The 17,092-nt window shown below is 41.1% G+C and overlaps 2 protein-coding genes across 6 annotated transcripts; both read right to left on the bottom strand.

Moving 5' to 3' along the window:
* Positions 1–435: 435 nt before the first annotated feature.
* Positions 436–11,055, bottom strand: LOC308309967 (uncharacterized protein). Of its 4 annotated transcripts, XM_080755976.1 has the most exons (5): positions 10,987–11,055; positions 10,641–10,875; positions 3,808–3,997; positions 3,011–3,165; positions 436–2,932 (listed from the first exon to the last, which is right to left on the bottom strand). In XM_080755976.1, the coding sequence occupies exons 1-5, from the start codon at positions 11,019–11,021 to the stop codon at positions 1,781–1,783; spliced, it is 1,767 nt and encodes a 588-aa protein (XP_080612102.1). In that variant the 5' UTR covers positions 11,022–11,055; the 3' UTR covers positions 436–1,780. The 4 variants fall into 4 exon arrangements, with proteins under 4 accessions (XP_080612102.1, XP_080612099.1, XP_080612100.1 ...); XM_080755973.1 differs by having other exon boundaries at positions 436–3,165; XM_080755974.1 differs by having other exon boundaries at positions 436–3,165; positions 10,656–10,875.
* Positions 11,056–11,396: 341 nt separating this feature from the next.
* LOC308309968 (uncharacterized protein) lies at positions 11,397–16,442 on the bottom strand. Of its 2 annotated transcripts, none has more exons than XM_080755977.1 (3): positions 14,792–16,442; positions 14,175–14,364; positions 11,397–13,602 (listed from the first exon to the last, which is right to left on the bottom strand). In XM_080755977.1, exons 1-3 carry the CDS (start codon positions 15,017–15,019, stop codon positions 12,209–12,211), a joined length of 1,812 nt encoding a protein of 603 aa, XP_080612103.1. In that variant the 5' UTR covers positions 15,020–16,442; the 3' UTR covers positions 11,397–12,208. The 2 variants fall into 2 exon arrangements, with proteins under 2 accessions (XP_080612103.1, XP_080612104.1); XM_080755978.1 differs by having other exon boundaries at positions 14,749–14,840.
* Positions 16,443–17,092: the final 650 nt, after the last annotated feature.

The raw sequence follows: 17,092 nt of genomic DNA, 5'->3' as shown, positions 1-17,092 counted from the left end.
AACTAGACAAAAGCTAATACAGCTGGAATAGTTCCATGTGCTTCCACCACTTTATGTGGACATTTTGTATTCAGATAATGCATCTGTGTGAATTATTAAATACCCACATTAAAATAATTTATAACAAGTTACAACTTAACTTGACTTAAACCTGCACACACTTCTTTTATTGATGTTAACTTTTTTTGTACTTTTATTGTGCAAATAAACTAATAAACTAAACTAAGCAAAGAAATCCTTGTACACAGATAATGATGCACTTTCCCAGTTATTGTTATAGGGTTCAGGACATGATTCTTATGTGAATGTTCCAAAAATAAATGCCCATAACACAACAAGGAGCCGGAAAAACAAAACGGAAACAACCAAAAACTAGTCCGGCTTTTTAAGCCTTTTTGCATACAAATGACAAAACAGGGTTTATCTTTCTTTTATATTACTTTAATAATGACGTTAAATAAAAGCTAATGAGCAAAATATAAGTTTTTCAACTTTTTCTTTTCCAATTCCTAATTGAGGTAAATCTAACTACATTAGTTCTATTGGAACACAGGTTATTTTTCCCATTTCCTGAAAAATAACATACAAAATCGCCAACAGTAATGTTATAGTGTATTATATTAAGATCTATTATAATTCAAAGGACCAGGTTATGTATTCACTTGGCTGCCTGTATTCGTATGATCAAATCAAGCACTTGTGCTGAATTGTAAGGAGCCACTGTAACACAGGTTCTGGGTATTGTAATCATCAATGTTTGGACAAAAATCGGTATTCTTCCTTGTGAGTCATTAATTAGGTGTACCATTATATCATTGGCCGCGTTTATATGCAGGCTGATCATTCAGAATAAATACTTCAGAATAAAATACTTCGGAAGTAATGTTTTTTGCTGCGAGTTTCCATGGGAAATGGTCATTACGAATGATAAGACATGATACATGTTAATTCACGTGAAACTACGCCATCTGTTGGACATATAAAATATAGGCAGTTCATTCATTGTGACTGTCTCAACAATACAAAACATTACAGAAGAAAGACGATACTTTGAAATCCAATCATTTCATTCCGCAGTAGTTTTGAGGCTGCTGGTTGGATAGGGGCGGGCATATATGTTTACCGTCTTTTTTTCCCCACCCGCTGCGGCTCCCCTTCTCCGCTGGGAAGATGATCATCTCGTTTTTATTTGTACTTTATCATCTACAGCACGGCCAAGGCACGCAACACACTGATTATTATTGTATCTGGTCGCTCGTTATTTTTGAGAGAGAGAGAGACTGTTGAACACACACACACACACACACACACACACAGATCAGGGGGATCATCTGCTGCTGCTCCATGTTTTTTTGTGTGGATTTCGGATCTGCAAAATGCATGAAATAACACGCGCTGACGCGCTCTATGTGCAAACTCCTCGGCATGCCTTGGATATGAGCACCTTGGAGTTGGAGTACCTTGGAAATAAAGACCAGAATGAATTTACATCCAAAGCAGTGTATACATGAGTCCGATTTTCTTTCAATCGCATTGAACATCGGAATAATCCGGCCAGTGACATCGGAATGGTTTTTAAATCGCATCGAGGATTTTCATTCGGATTTAAGTTTTTGTAGGCGTTTACATGACAACGTTTAATAGGATTTAACTTCTATTCGGAATGAAAAGGGGATTTAACTGTCCATGACGTAGCCAATGACAGATCTTATTTTGATGACTCTGTTGTGAAGATTTACAGCCTAATGAGAGTTACATTTATAAGCTATACTTCGTCTGACTATGGAAGGACGTGAACCTTTTGGTGATTCTCGAATTCCCGAAGCTGGTAACATTTCTTACCACAAATGGGACACAGGTACGGCAGTTCTCCTGTGTGGAGAAGCATGTGAGACCTCAGGCTGTGAGCCGTAGTTAACCTTCGACCGCAAATGTTGCAACCGTACAATTTCTCACCTGTGTGCGTCAAGCGGTGTTTTTTTAGATTGCTTGGGTTCCGAAACTGTTTGGAACACTGATCACAGCTGTAGGGTTTGTCCCCTGTGTGTGTTCTCATGTGGTATTTAAGGTTGGTCATGCTACCGAGAGTTTTTCCACACACTTTACAAACCGGCCGTAGGCGTTGCCCCGGCTTCTCTCCGGTGTGTATTCTCATGTGGTTCTGAAGTGCACTCGCGTGAGCACATCTTTTACCACAAGTGTCACAAACACAAGGCTTCTCCCCAGTGTGGGTAAGCATGTGGTGCTTGAGAGCACTTTGATGACTACAGCCCTTGCCACATACATCACAACTAAACAGCTTTTTTCCTGTGCGCTTGCTCAGCTGCGGAAGATGAGTTACCCTGTGTGTGGACAACGATGAGGAGGAGAAGAAACATTCGCCACACATTTCACAAACATAATCTCTTTCTCCTGAATGGAGATTCTCGTGATCAGCCAGGCTTTGCCTACACTCAAAGGTCATGGGGCAGAGAGAACAGTGGAATGTCTTCTCCAACGCGGAACACTTATGCCGCTGAAATTCGAATTTCCCTGGAAACTCACCCTCACAAAATGTGCATGTATGTCGAGAGCACGATTTCAATTTCTTGACTCTGTGCTGTTGCATGTGTCTGTTAAATGTATGTTTATAGGCAAACCCTGTCCCACATTCAGAGCATCGGAACAGTTTTTCTCCGGTGTGTTTCCGCAAATGTCCGTCCAAGGCTCTCTGTGTTGCGAAACGCTTGCCACACTGAGAACACAAGAGGGGTTTAGAGTGATTCAAAAAGTGTCTGTCGAGCCAACACTTTCGAGCAAAAGTTTTTTCACAAGAGGGACACTTTAGCTCTGTTTTTTTCTTGCTCTTTTCGGAGTTTCCAGTTAATTCTTGGTTGGTGATGTCAGTGTCCCCGACGTCCTCCTCGTCACTCACTTCTGGTGTGTCTTCTACCTGTGTGACCTGATTCGCTTCATGTTTATCAGTTGAAAGCTGTGAACCACTATCAACTTCTCCTTGTGTTTGTTCTACCTGTGTGGCCTGATGTTCCCGTCTATCAGTTGAAGGTTGGGCACCAGCAGCATCTTCTTGTATATGTCCCTGCTCAGGCCACACAGGTATTATATATACAAAATGTCGAGGCTGAGAATCATCACCTTCTTCTTGTGTGACATCAGGTCCCTCACCTGTAAAATAAATACACAAATAAATAAAAAATGCAAAGTATGTCTGTTCAAAATGTTTAAGCACACTAACTGCACTTTTTTAGTTTTCCAACAAGAGCCTTTGACAAGTGATCTCGTAAAGAAACCACAACAAAATGTATCTCTCTTAAAGTGAATACAATGTTACCCTACAGCATGTTTACTCGCTAGTTATGTTGCACTATTTTATTGTATTAACAATTTGCCCTGTTGTTGGTTAACTAGGTGCCTTTTACTCTGATCTTGCCCTTGTAAATCACTCTAGGAGTATCAGCTGAATACCTAAATTGTTCTAGGGTGGTTAGGCTACAGTACAAATGTAGAAGAACGCTCGCCACAAAACACGCTTGCCTCGGGTCAAATCCGGCCACCAGGTATTCCTAAACGTAACCTCAGTGAATCTATGCCTAAACCTAAATTTAACCTCAGTAAAACTATGCCTAACGCTAATCTTATTTCTAACCGTAAGCTCAGTAAAACTATGCCTAACCCTAATCTTATTACTAACCTTAACCTCAGTAAAACGATGCCTAACCCTAATCTTATTCCTAACCTTAACTTCAGTAAAACAAATGGGGACGAGTGTGTTTTGGGGCGAGCCTTCCGGATACCTGCAGTACTTACGTTTTTTGTCTCCAGCCATTGTTCCCGCTCTTTGCTTGACCATCTTTCTTGAGGTCTTGGATTTGACACGACCTCTTTTCTTTGGAGCAGAACATGGATGGACATCTTTGGACATGGACACTTTTAACAGCAATGCCATTTTCTCCACTGCGCCTTTGGTCCACTTTTCCATAAGGGATGCAAATTCACTCTGTAAATTTGTTAGGGAAAAAAAATAGTAACATTTTATGACAATTCTCTGTATGCCAAATTAGTACAATGAATGGCAATAATAAAAAATGATGTAACTTGAGAAAGCCCGGAGGGGTGAAACGTTGTATATACCGACAGGTTGAAATAAAAAGGACGGGGAGCAGAATTATATTGTGTGCGGACATTCCACTTTTTTCTTCAGTTGATCACTTTTTGGGTCCAGTACCGTATTTTAAAAACTGAGATGTGCATATAGTTTTCCTTCTTTACATAATAAAGATAATCCCATACCAATACCTACAAGCAATTATATCTGCTCTTCAGTTTGAACATGCTCAGTTTAACAAGAAGCATGGACAGAAAGTATTCAACCTCAGAAGTACTTGAGTCACAGTATAGATACTCCTTGTCAAATATTACTCTCAATTACAAGTAATAGCTGCTCAGTCAAACTTGTACTTGAATTTTAGTACTGGAGTACTTGCTTTAAAAAATACTTAAGTAATCAATAGTACTACAAATTACAAAGTGCATTTTCTTTTTAACAAAGTATTCAAAGTATTGAATTTTGAAATTGGCCTTCCTAGAAAATGTAAAGGGGTTAAAATAAAGTTCAATATGTGTCATTGAAATATAGTGGCGTCAAAGTAGCTAAAACACACAAACACTCAAGTGAGGCGGCTGGCGTATCGGTTTGTAATGAAATCAGATTAACTTGAAATGGCGTCAGCCGTCGCCATAGAAACGAGCAGATGTTCTAACGGCGATAGAATGCGTAGCTGTCCTCGCAAATGCCACTTTTTTCTGTCACAATGCCAAAACATACCCAATCCGATCCTTGGGCAGACAGACACTCACATTGCGTTGTGGATGTGGACCTTAACCGTAGCCTATGTTTTGTTGTTGTTATTAAACAGGAAGACAACCCCGTCTTCCTGTGACTGTCTATCTCCAACAACAAATAGCCTACGCTTTAGAAATGCAACTATCACCAGGAATATCAGTATAGTATGCAGATCATGTAATGCGTAAAAAGAAACACATCAATGAATGAATGAATAAATAAACATCTGTTTCTGACGGGATTCGAACCCCTCCCTTTGTCAGCATAAAGTTTACTAGACATGGAGAGTACTCCAGTACGCCATTCCTAGCGACGACATAGTGCAATCATAATCAAATCATAGAGTATAAAACCGTGCAGCCATGAAAAGTTTGAAAACCAAATGAACATGGAACTGTTTAATATAGATTGGTTTCCAAGTAATCTCCAACCATAATTATCATCACCTAAATTCACCATTATAGTCCAGGCTACTCAGAAATAGTAAATATGACACGATAGGTTAGATTTGTTTTCAAATGCGACTAAATAATAAAATATGCATGGCAAAGTGTCTGAAAAGCTATTGTGAACTTAATGATTGAATATTGACCAAATTATTGAAGCTAAATTTGTTCTTTGATTTATATTTATATTATATTTGTAGGCCTATTACAAATCAGGCACAAAAAGGTGTCAATTCACATCTGCATGACTGCACTGCACATCAAGCCAATTCATGATACACACGACAACGTTCCATCACCAACACAGCACAGGATCGTTATTCTTGCCTATCCTATAATGTTTTGAGTTTTTATAAACATTTACCCTACACAAACAGGTCATAGGCCTATAGACTTTGGCTGGGATGGGACAACACTTGGCTGGCCTATGATGTAATTTCGGAAAGCCTCAGTCATTCAGTGGTGAATGACATCCTTTGTTAATCTAGGTCTGTTGGCTGTTGGTTTAAGTTGTGATAACTGGATTTGTACCGAGTTATTTACTGTTCAGAGATGGAGTGCACATAATGGCACACCCAGGGCTATGCTTCAGACTGGTGTGCACCTGCTGACATTGGGAGGAGTTTGAATCCTGTGAGATGCTGACAGTTATTTATTTATTTAGTCATCCATTGATGCGTTTATTTTGACGCTTTAAATGGGGTGAACATTGTGTGTGACACTGACACAGCACCATTATCTTTGATGATTTGGAGCACATTGACTGGCCAAGTCACATCGCAGTGTAATGTCGCTTTTGGCGTATTTATGTTTGGCATATTTAGGTCATGTTATAAACAAATTGTTAATTTAACCTATCATGCATCATATTTACTATTTCTATGTGGCCTGTATAACATAATGACCATAAGGTGAACGTATAGGTGATGATGGTGAGAGATGTTAGAAACAAATCTGTATTAAACGGTGCCGTTTTGGAAATCGGTGCCGTTTTGGAAATCGGTGTGATGAATGAGATTTCAAGTTAATCTAGTTCCCATGTCCGTTTTGAGTTGTGATGGCTTATTTTATAACCTATGATTTGATTATGATTACAAAATGTTATTGCTAGAATGGCTCACTGTAGTAGGCTACGCTACATGACTGGGGAACTTTATGCTGACAAACGGCGGACAAATTTCGAACTCAGTCAAAAACAAACGTTCATTAGAACAAAAATACATCGCATGGATGCAACTGGGACGTATCCTCAGTGATGTATCCCAAGGTCATCGCGAACATCATACCCCTCACTCAGGTGACCCAGCCGGGGTGATCAAGTCCTGACTTAAGTCCCAGTAGCTACCCTCGATCAGACCCACTAGACTAGGGAAAAACAGGGCCACACAATCCGTTGGAACCAATCCGGAACTACTATGCCGGGACTGAGAGAATTCTGGCATGTGGAGGGACTATAGGCTCTGTGGGTTGCCTCCTGTCCGGCCCCTCCTACGTCTCACCAGGTCCACTCCTGCTCTCACCAGGAGTACAGCGAGGACCTGTGCGTTGCACCAGAGCAGACTCCCGCACCAGACACTTCATTCATAAGTGGTGGATTCTTGAGACGCAATGGTTCTGCAGGCTCCACCTGGGCAACGGTAGCACTGCAGGCAGCAGCCTCCACTTGCGGATCGAATGCCCCGCCTATGCCTCATCGAAGGTTTTTGGGCTTCCTCCTCATTTATTTACGGTATACAATTATTTCACCGATGCGTGTATATTGACGATGTTTATACGTCAATATACACGCATCGGTGAAATAATAATTGGGCTGCAAAGTTAATGTAAGTGACACATATGTTTACTCATTAACTCATACCCAGCTAACATTTCCCCGCTAGCTACCGCCTCCCGCTGTCGCCTTCACAGCGTAGCACGCCCGGGCTGGCTTGGACTCCCCCCCGCTGTCCCCGCGACAAACGGTCACGCCTCAGTTAGATTTTCATTCCTCTGCGCAACAGTGTGCATTTACAGCCCTCGTGGCGCTGTCCTGAGGCTTGCCCCCCCCGCCCCTCTCTTCCTCTCTTCTCTCTTTCTTTTGCGCTCTCTCTCTCTCTCTCTCTGCATCTTATGTATAAAATAAATCAATAATAATAATATTATATTTTGTAGGATTATTATGGGTTTTTTTTTTTAACTATTATTGAATATAAATAAGTGGATTCTTCTTCTACTTCTTCTTGCAGCTATATTTCGTTTTAATTTGTATTAATAGTAATATGTACCTGCAGACTATATTAATTGTAAGTTGTAACACTTTACTGTGGTCGTGCAGTAAATTCACCCGTGAAGCCCCCCCCTCTCTATGGTGAAGCCTGGGACCAAGGCTTCACCCGGCATGCATTGCAGTGTTGTTGTTTTTGTTGACTCGACGCTAAGGTGGAGGCAGAAGACGGTGCGACTGCCCAACAAATGCTTATATTAGTTATACACAGTTTTTCTCCGGAGAAATTCAGTTGAAAGGTCAGTGTAATTTTTATATCTGATATATACTGTGTGTCGTGTAATTGCACGTGTTAGAATCGTTTCGTTTCCTAACGCTAGCAGAGGGAATAGATTACCGGTGTATCCGATCCGGTAGCTATAGCTAGCTAGCTAGCTAATCTATTGTCTGGACGGGGGTTTGTTCCAGAACTTGCACCATGAAACGCATTTTCTAAAGTAAGTATAGGCCTACTGTGATGACTGTGGACTTAAATATCAATGCTAATTTGAATCTTTATTAAACTGCCCTGTCTCTGCTCTGTCTGAACAGTTATTTGGTGGGAACCACTGAATTAAGTAATTACTTTTTGAAACAACTGAACGTTTTTTACTGAAAACAAATTTCAATTTTGTGTCTTTGTCTAAACTTCTCAGGACTGGAACCCTGCGTTCTCTACCACCCTGACCTGGTTTCTACTCCAGTTACATCATGGCAACAACAACAACAGCAGCTACATAACAAGGTTAAGCCATATATTTTGTGTAACGTCTGTATATATTGGCCTTTGGATCCTGCTGAAAATAGCCGATCTACAAGCTCTCTTGCCTCAAGTTTGAAATGTGTACCATTGTTAATTTGTTACCATCATGACATTTTAAATGACTGAGGTGTAGAAGGGAGATGAGCTTGTAGATCTGCTATTTTTCAACAGCTAACAGCTTTTAAAATAATGTTTAAAACCTATGAGGCGACACAGATGCGTCCTCAGGTCTAAATAGGTTAAGGCACAAGCTCACGTGTTGTGAGCCCTATACAAATGCAATCCATATCAATTTTGTATTTGATTTTGTTCAAATTACAGATGAGGAGGTCACGTGGAGATGATGGTGATGGATAATAATAATGGTAAGAACATTTTCACATTTTGTCACATGTCACATTTTAGCACAGGAATAGAAATTAGAAAATGGCTGGGTTTTACCCACAGGGCAACTGTTAAGTCATGGATCACAAGCCAGAGAAATGATTAAGGTGAAAATAATTTATTTAATTAATTCTGTGATTTCAGACGAGCTTTCGCTGGAGGAAGACCTATCGACTTCAAATGCAACCTCTGCTCTACCACCAGTCGGGTTTCCCTGACCCTCTACTATATGCAACATCCAGACCTCAAGGAACGCACCCAGCTTTCCGTGCTCGGACATACAGACACGGGGACATACACACATTGCTACGCTCAGAAACTCCTGACTCCACTCAGAAGAGAATTGGTGTTTTAAAGACTTAAGCACTTAAACTTGAGAACTGATATGTCTTCTAAATCCTCACAGATTTTAGTTAAAACGTTTGCAGCAAAAGAATATATATTTACAGATTTGTGCCACATTTTCACGATGTTTCAAAATTAGCAAACTCGTTTTCAACAGCTTACAGCTTTTTAAATAATGGTTAAAGTGGCTAAAACCACTGGATCTTGGACTTCAGTGACAGGGACCTGGGGTCTGAGAGCCGGAGACGTTGGACAGGGTGCATTTTGGAACTTCTGCTGGCGGCCACCACCAGTCAGGCTTCATAAAGGAAGGAAACGGACAGGCATGGCAGGCAGCTCATCAAACGGTGGTCCGTGGCTCAAATGCTGAATAACTTTGGCATGAAAAGGGTTCAAACCCACCGCTATAGGGTTTTCCAAATGGACTCTTGAATGTATGCTGCACTATTTCTTGCTCAAAAGGTGAATCTCGATTGTGTGTTCTGTTTATTGCTGTGTAACTGTTTTTGCAACATTACTGGGCCTACGCTACATAACTAACTCCACACAGAATAGACTTGGTGTTTTATAGAAATTAAACTTGAGAACTGATTCCACAAAATGTCTTCTAAATCCTTGCAGTTTTTAGTTAAAACGTTCACTGTGTTTGGGCCACATTTTGATTTTTCAAAAATAGCAAATCTACAAGCTCGTGAGCCAACAATGATGGTTAAAGTGTTTGAATGGTATGACTGTTTTCTTGTATTCTAAACTTGGTTGTTTACATATTTTTTCTATGTGCCTAAATTATTTCATTGTAACCTTTTTTTTCCTAATAAAGAAACAAAATTAAGTATACATTTGCTGCTTTATTATGTTTCTATAAATATGTGGGAGGGAGGTGAGCATGGGGGAGGAGGGGTGCGGGGTCGCAATATGGGAGGGGGGGGTGTCATAAGACAGCTCCACGCTGTCCTGCTGCTGCCTTCGGTAGCTGACGTTCGAGTCGCGGCAGAGAAGCGGGGCGCCGGCTACACGCGCGTCGGCGCGCACGGCACACGCTGATCAAGAACGACGCGGCCACATCGTGCGACGCGCCCGGCGGAGGACACGATCGGCGGCGCGCGGCGACCGCCTCCCGCAGGCGGCGCGCCATGACTTGCTAGCTGGGTAGTTGCATTTATAAAACGAATTGTTGTACAGACAGTCACAGGAAGAAGGAGAATGTCTTCCTGTTTCTCAACAACAATCGGAGTGTCCGTCCGTCTCAGCGACGCTTCTTAATCCAAATAAGAATCAGTCAATCAGATCGGTATGTTTTGTTTAAATTGGCATTGACGAGGACAGAGTACGCCGTGTAACATCTGCAGTTACTAGGACGACGGAGATTTCAAGCAGATCAGAAATGCAATTTGGATCAATTAATGGCTCGAGTGTCAATGAAGTGTATTTGCAACTCTAGATTAATCAGATTATTAAAAAGAAATCTGGTGTAACTGTTGCAAATTGCATTCTACTATCTATTAATACATTCCCCAATCAAAAAGACTCTCGTGACTGCTTTAGAGACAAAATGGATTTTCAATCAAATACAGTTACCATGACAAATAAGTGGTCGTTTTTGTGAATGTCTTTTACTTCTATGAACTGTACCGTCATGGCTTGAAGCTGTTTCGTTCCCTCTTGCAGAGTCATGTTGTCCTTCTCCTCTCCCTCGCTCTTCTCACGCGTGTCGAGGACTAAACATGATCTGTGCATCATCATGGAGAAGGTCATGGTGGAACATTTGTCCAGGAGTCTCCTCATCTCCGCCACTGCTGCTTCTACCAGCGCCTCCATAACAGCACTCATCTGCCTCTGGAAAGTCTCGTGGCTAAACATGGTTTGTTTTAAGATTTAACGTTGCATTAATGTTAGTAAATCATACAAGAGACTGAAATATGCATAGCGTTGTGTTCGTCCTAGGTAGGAATGACATAAATACCGTAATACGTCAAAAACTAAGAAACTGGAAACCATGAACCAGAAAAATTCCCTCCTTGCGTTACTCAGAGTTGCAACTTCCTCACTCCACTGCGCCTGCGCCGCCCATCTTCTTCACACATCGCATAATAAAGGAAGACCAAATGAGTACCAGGTGCATTGCTGCCATCTACAGGAGTGATATGGTATTATAGCCAAACCATGGGAGTTGTGCACTGAATTGTGCATTCAGTGTGAATTATTAAATACCCACATTATTAAAATAATTTATAACTTAACTTGACTTATAACAGCTGTATAGTTTTGCGTACAAATGACAACAGGGTTTTTTTTCTTTCTTTTTTATGACTTTAATAATCACATTAAATTAAAGCTAATGAGCAAACTATACATTTTTCAAAAATATTCTCTTTTCCAATTCCTACTTTTGATGTAAATCATAACTACATTAGTTCTATTGGAACACAGGTAATGTTTTCCATTTCCTGAAAAATAACGGTTTTGGAAATACAAGATTGCCAACAGTATAATAAACTAGATCTAGCCATGATTCATGACTCTCGTATTCATACGAGAGTCATGAAGAAACTTCACCCTGTTTTTGGCGCTCGCTGCATTTACAAGATTTCCGTATATATAAACATTCAGATTTCAAATATAAAGTACTCACAATTTGTCCCACAGGTGTTTAATAGTTAGTAGCAACTCCAGCGATTAGAATTTCTGCATCCCGCGTTGTTTAATAAAAAGCATTTTTATCCGAGCTGTTATTTTCCCATTGGCTTTCAACTACGCGCCCCTATCGGTCGGGAGGAGGGTGGCACTCGGTGTGTTCAATATAGGTACTCTGACCGCCCTGCCAATACAGACTAATAGGCGAGTGCGCTCCCGGTGTGCAACTGTGAATTTCCCAAACGAACCCCGTTTGAAAAAAGGAGCCGGGGCGCTCGGACAAAAATGCTTTTTATTAAACAACGCGGGATGCAGCAATTCTAATCGCTGGTGCTGCTACAAACTAACACCCGTGGGACAAATTGTGAGTACTTTATATTTGAAATCTGAATGTTTATATATACGGAAATCTTGTAAATGCAGCGAGTGCCAAAAATAGGGTGCAGATGACTGTCATGATAATCATCATGGCAGTCATGTTTCAGGGCTAAAACTAGATCTATCATAAGTCAAACGGAGCAAGTTACATTAATATGCTATACTTCGTCTGACTATGGAAGGACGTGAACCTTTTGGTGATTCTCAAATTCACGAAGCTGGTAACATTTCTTACCACAAATGGGACACAGGTACGGCAGTTCTCCTGTGTGGAGAAGCATGTGAGACCTCAGGCTTTGAGCCGTAGTTAACCTTCGTCCGCAAATGTTGCAACCGTACAATTTCTCCCCTGTGTGCGTCAAGCGGTGTATTTTGAGACTTTGAGGGTGGCTAAACTGTTTGGCACACTGATCACAGCTGTAGGGTTTGTCCCCCGTGTGTATTCTCATGTGGTATTTAAGGCTGGTCATGCTACCGAGAGTTTTTCCACACACTTTACAAACCGGCCGTAGGCGTTTCCCCGGCTTCTCACCTGTGTGTATTCTCATGTGGTTCTGAAGTGCACTCGCGTGAGCACATCTTTTACCACAAGTGTCACAAACACAAGGCCTCTCCCTAGTGTGGGAGAGCATGTGGCGCTTGAGAGCACTTTGATGACTACAGCCCTTGCCACATGCATCACAACTAAACAGAATTCTTCCTGTGTGCTTGCTCAGGTGATCCTGCGGAAGATGAGTTACCCTGTGTGTGGACAACGATGAGGAGGAGAAGAAACATTCACCACACATTTCACAAACATAATCTCTTTCTCCTGAATGGAGATTCTCGTGATCAGCCAGGCTTTGCCTACACTCAAAGGTCATGGAGCAGAGAGAACAGTGGAATGTCTTCTCCAACGCGGAACACTTATGCCGCTGAAATTCTAATTTCCCTGAAAACTCAGCCTCACAAAATGTGCATGTATGTCGAGAGCACAATTTAAATTTCTTGACTCTGTGCTGTTGCATGTGTCTGTTAAATGTAAATTTATAGGCAAAGCCTGTCCCACATTCAGAGCATCTGAACGGTTTTTCTCCGGTGTGTTTCCGCAAATGTCCGTCCAAGTGTCTCTGTGTTGCAAAACGCTTGCCACACTGAGAACACAAGAGGGGTTTGGAGTGAATCAAAAAGTGTCTGTCGAGCCAACACTTTCGAGCAAACGTTTTTTCACAACAGGGACACTTTAGCTCTGTTTTCTTCCTGCTCTTTTCGGCATTTCCAGTTAATTCTTGGTTGGTGATGTCAGTGTCCACGACGTCCTCCTCGTCACTCACTTCTGGTGTGTCTACCTGTGTGGCCTGATTCGCTTCATGTTTATCAGTTGAAGGCTGTGAACCACTATCAACTTCTCCTTGTGTTTCTTCTACCTGTGTGGCCTGATGTTCCCGTCTATCAGTTGAAGGTTGAGCACCAGCAGCAGCAGCATCTTCTTGTATATGTCCCTGCTCAGGCCACACAGGTATTATATATACAAAATGTCGAGGCTGAGAATCATCACCTTCTTCTTGTGTGGCATCAGGTCCCTCACCTGTAAAAAAAAAAATATATATATATATATATATATAAAAAGAAAAAATTATATATACACAAAGTATGTCTGTTCAAAATGTTTAAGCACACTAACTGCACTTTTCTAGTTTTAATTTATTTCCAATTCTAACTGCGTTTTCTTTCCCTTCCAACAAGAGCCTTTGACAAGTGATCTCGTAAAAAAGAAAATGTGTATCTCTCTTAAAGTGAACACAATGTTACCCTACACTACAGCATTGTTTGGTGTTTACTCGCTAGTTACAGTATGTTTCACTATTTTATTTTGTTAACAATTAGCCCCGTTGGTTAACTAGGTGCCTTTTACTCTGATAGAGTACAGTAGAAGAACACTCGCCACAAAACACGCTTGCCCCGTGTCAAATCCGGCCACCAGGTATTCCTAAACTTAACCTCAGTGAAACTATGCCTAAACCTAACCTAATTCCAAAATCAAACCCCAGTGAGTAAAACGATGCCTAACCCTAATCTTATTCCTAACCTTAACCTCAGTAAAACAAATGGGGACGAGTGTGTTTTGGGGCGAGCCTTCCGGAAACCTGCAATACTTACGTTTTTTGTCTCCAGCCATTGTTCCCGCTCTCTGCTTGACCATCTTTCTTGAAGTCTTGGATTTGACACGACCTCTTTTCTTTGGAGCAGGACATGGATGGACATCTTCGGACATTGACACTTTCAGCAGCAGTGCTATTTTCTCCACCACACCTTTGGTCCACGTTTCCATGAGGGATGCAAATTCACTCTGTAAAGTTATTGTTAGAAAAGTAAAATTGTGACCAGATTAGTATAATCAATGGCCATAATAAAAATAATCACATACCAATACCTACAAGCAATTATATCTGCTCTTCAGTCCTGTGGTTGAACATCCTCAAGTTAACAAGAAGCATGGACAGAAAGTATTCACCCTCAGAAGTACTTGCTTAAAGTTGCTTTAAAGTACAAATTACAACGTGCATTTTCTTTTTAACAAAGTACATTCAAATTTGACATTTTCCAAAAAATATCCTAGTGTCGCAAATTTCATTCTACAATCTGTCGATACATTCCCCAAGCTAAATAAAATACAATTCGAGAACGACTACATTAGAGACAAAATGGCTTTTCAATCAAATAGTTAGCCTACCATGAAAAATAAGTGGTCGTTTTTGTTAATGTCATTTTTGTACCGTCATGGCTTGAAGCTGTTTCGTTCCCTCTTGCAGAGTCATGTTGTCCTTCTCCTCTCCCTCGCTCGTCCCACGCGTGTCGAGGACTAAACATGATCTGTGCATCATCATAGAGAAGGTCATGGTGGAACATTTGTCCAGGAGTCTCCTCATCTCCGCCACTGCTGCTTCTACCAGCGCCTCCATAACAGCACTCATCTGCCTCTGGAAAGTCTCGTGGCTAAACATGGTTTGTTTTTAGATTTAACGTTGCATTAAATCATACAAGAGACTCAAATATACATAGCCTTGTGTTCGTCATAGGTAGGAATGACATAAATACGTCAAAAACGAATGTGTTAAAGTTGTTGTTGATTATGTTGTTACTCCGGTGTGAGTACTCCACTCACTGCGCCTGCGCCGTCCGTTCTTTTTCACACATCGCACAAAGGAAGACCAAATGAGTACCAGGTGCATTGCTGCCATCTCCAGGAGTGATATGGTATTATACCCCATACCCCATCCATATGGGAATAGAATATAATGCAGGTAATATGCAGTGGTGGAAAAAAGTACTCAAATGTTTTACCAAGAGGCGAAAAAGATAATATCTAATCATATATTGACATGTTATTAAAGATCCATAACTTATTGCATATATTATATACTCCAGAATTCAATAAAGGGCCTTTCCTCCATAGCACATTATAGACATCATGCTATATTCTAAGGTAATTAATGTGTGTATTATAGGGACACAATACAAAAAAAACCTTTTTATGTTTTATATATGAATAGGAATTGTATTAAACATGGACTAATTATTTGAGAAGTACAAGTTATCTGATTTATAACATTGTATAGCAATCACAAATGCAAACAGATGCAACACAAACTCTGAGTTACATTAATGTATTGTATATTACTGAATATGTACAACCTTTGTGCCTAGATTTGAGTTATCATACCGAATAGTTCCTTAGTAAGCATGCACCAGCAGTGCTTGCAGGGGCACCTGGCCCTGTTTATTGTAAAAGCACTGTGCTTTTGCAGACGAGACAGAAAAAGCAAGTAATGAATAATAATGTTACAAATCATACCAATCTAAGAGGTGTGTGCTCTAAGAAGTGTTGACATTGGACAATGGGGAGAAGTGAAAAATAAATAAATGAATTCATAATGTAAATAACAGACTATTATTTATGCAATCAGATGCACATGGTATTCATGGTCAACCAAAGTAGTCGCACAGCGCACACTAGTAGTTTCAATTCAGTGTCAAAGTCGTATTTTATTAGTTGAACGAGAGAGAATGAAAACAGAGCCAACATTTCGGCGGGCAGTCACGCTGCCTTCCTCGGGGTATTACAAACGGTGAACGTAACGTGTCGACAGTTCTCCTGTGCCTGCTGAGCTGAGCCAGTGTGTTGACAGAACTGTAATCAGCTCAGAAGGCACAGGAGGCAGGCCAGCTTGGAATCATGTGGGTGCTGCTGCTGTTGCTGCTGCTGCTGCCGTCTATAGTCAGGGGTCATCGCCATGCTGGCTTGTAGTGGACATTCTTGTAAAAATTCAGTTTTTGGACATGGACATACAAAATGAGTAGACAAACACATCGTCCCTTTTTCACCGGGGTTGAACTGGTTCAGTTCCTTTTGTCCTGCCTAATATTGAACCAGTTCAGAGTGTTTCCGCTGAAAATTAATTGGTTCAGAACCATGAAAGCACCAAGGTTCCAAGAATCTAGAACGGAACGGTGGACATAAAATAGACACTATTCCTATTTGCTCAGACACTATGACATAAAATTCTCCATTCATTGTCAATGGGAATTTAATGTTTGTGTATGACAAAAGAAGAGATACTAAGCCGATTTGCTCAGACACTGACGTAAAATTCTTCAATATGTACTTTGCTCAGCCAATCCCTATGGGGTGCTCAGCCAATCAAATCATCGCTATGGGTTACACACAAACAGACAAAGCTGGGCATACAACACCGCTGGCTACAATTAGTTATACTGCTCAGTGTCCCTTTAGGCTGCTCAACAATGTGACCCGAATGCGGCCACACACACGTCGGCATGTCCATCTGCTCTGTCTTCGCCACTCTCTAAATGAGTTTGGACTTGACTACTTGTACTTGACTGTGTCCCTGTGTGGGTGGAACTCCAGGAGAGCCACAGTCCAGACGATGCCATCGTCTTGCTACACTAGCAGCGTCTGAACAGGGACACTGCGTTAGTCAAGTAGATGTCCAAACACATTTATTGTCGAGAAAGACCAGATGTACTGTCATGACAGGCTCTGTCAGAATGTTTGT

Source organism: Protomyctophum bolini (assembly GCF_963924005.1).
Source record: "Protomyctophum bolini genome assembly, chromosome: 22".
In the NCBI taxonomy this organism is placed as follows: domain Eukaryota; kingdom Metazoa; phylum Chordata; class Actinopteri; order Myctophiformes; family Myctophidae; genus Protomyctophum; species Protomyctophum bolini.
This window is presented reverse-complemented; position numbering and strand designations above follow the sequence as displayed.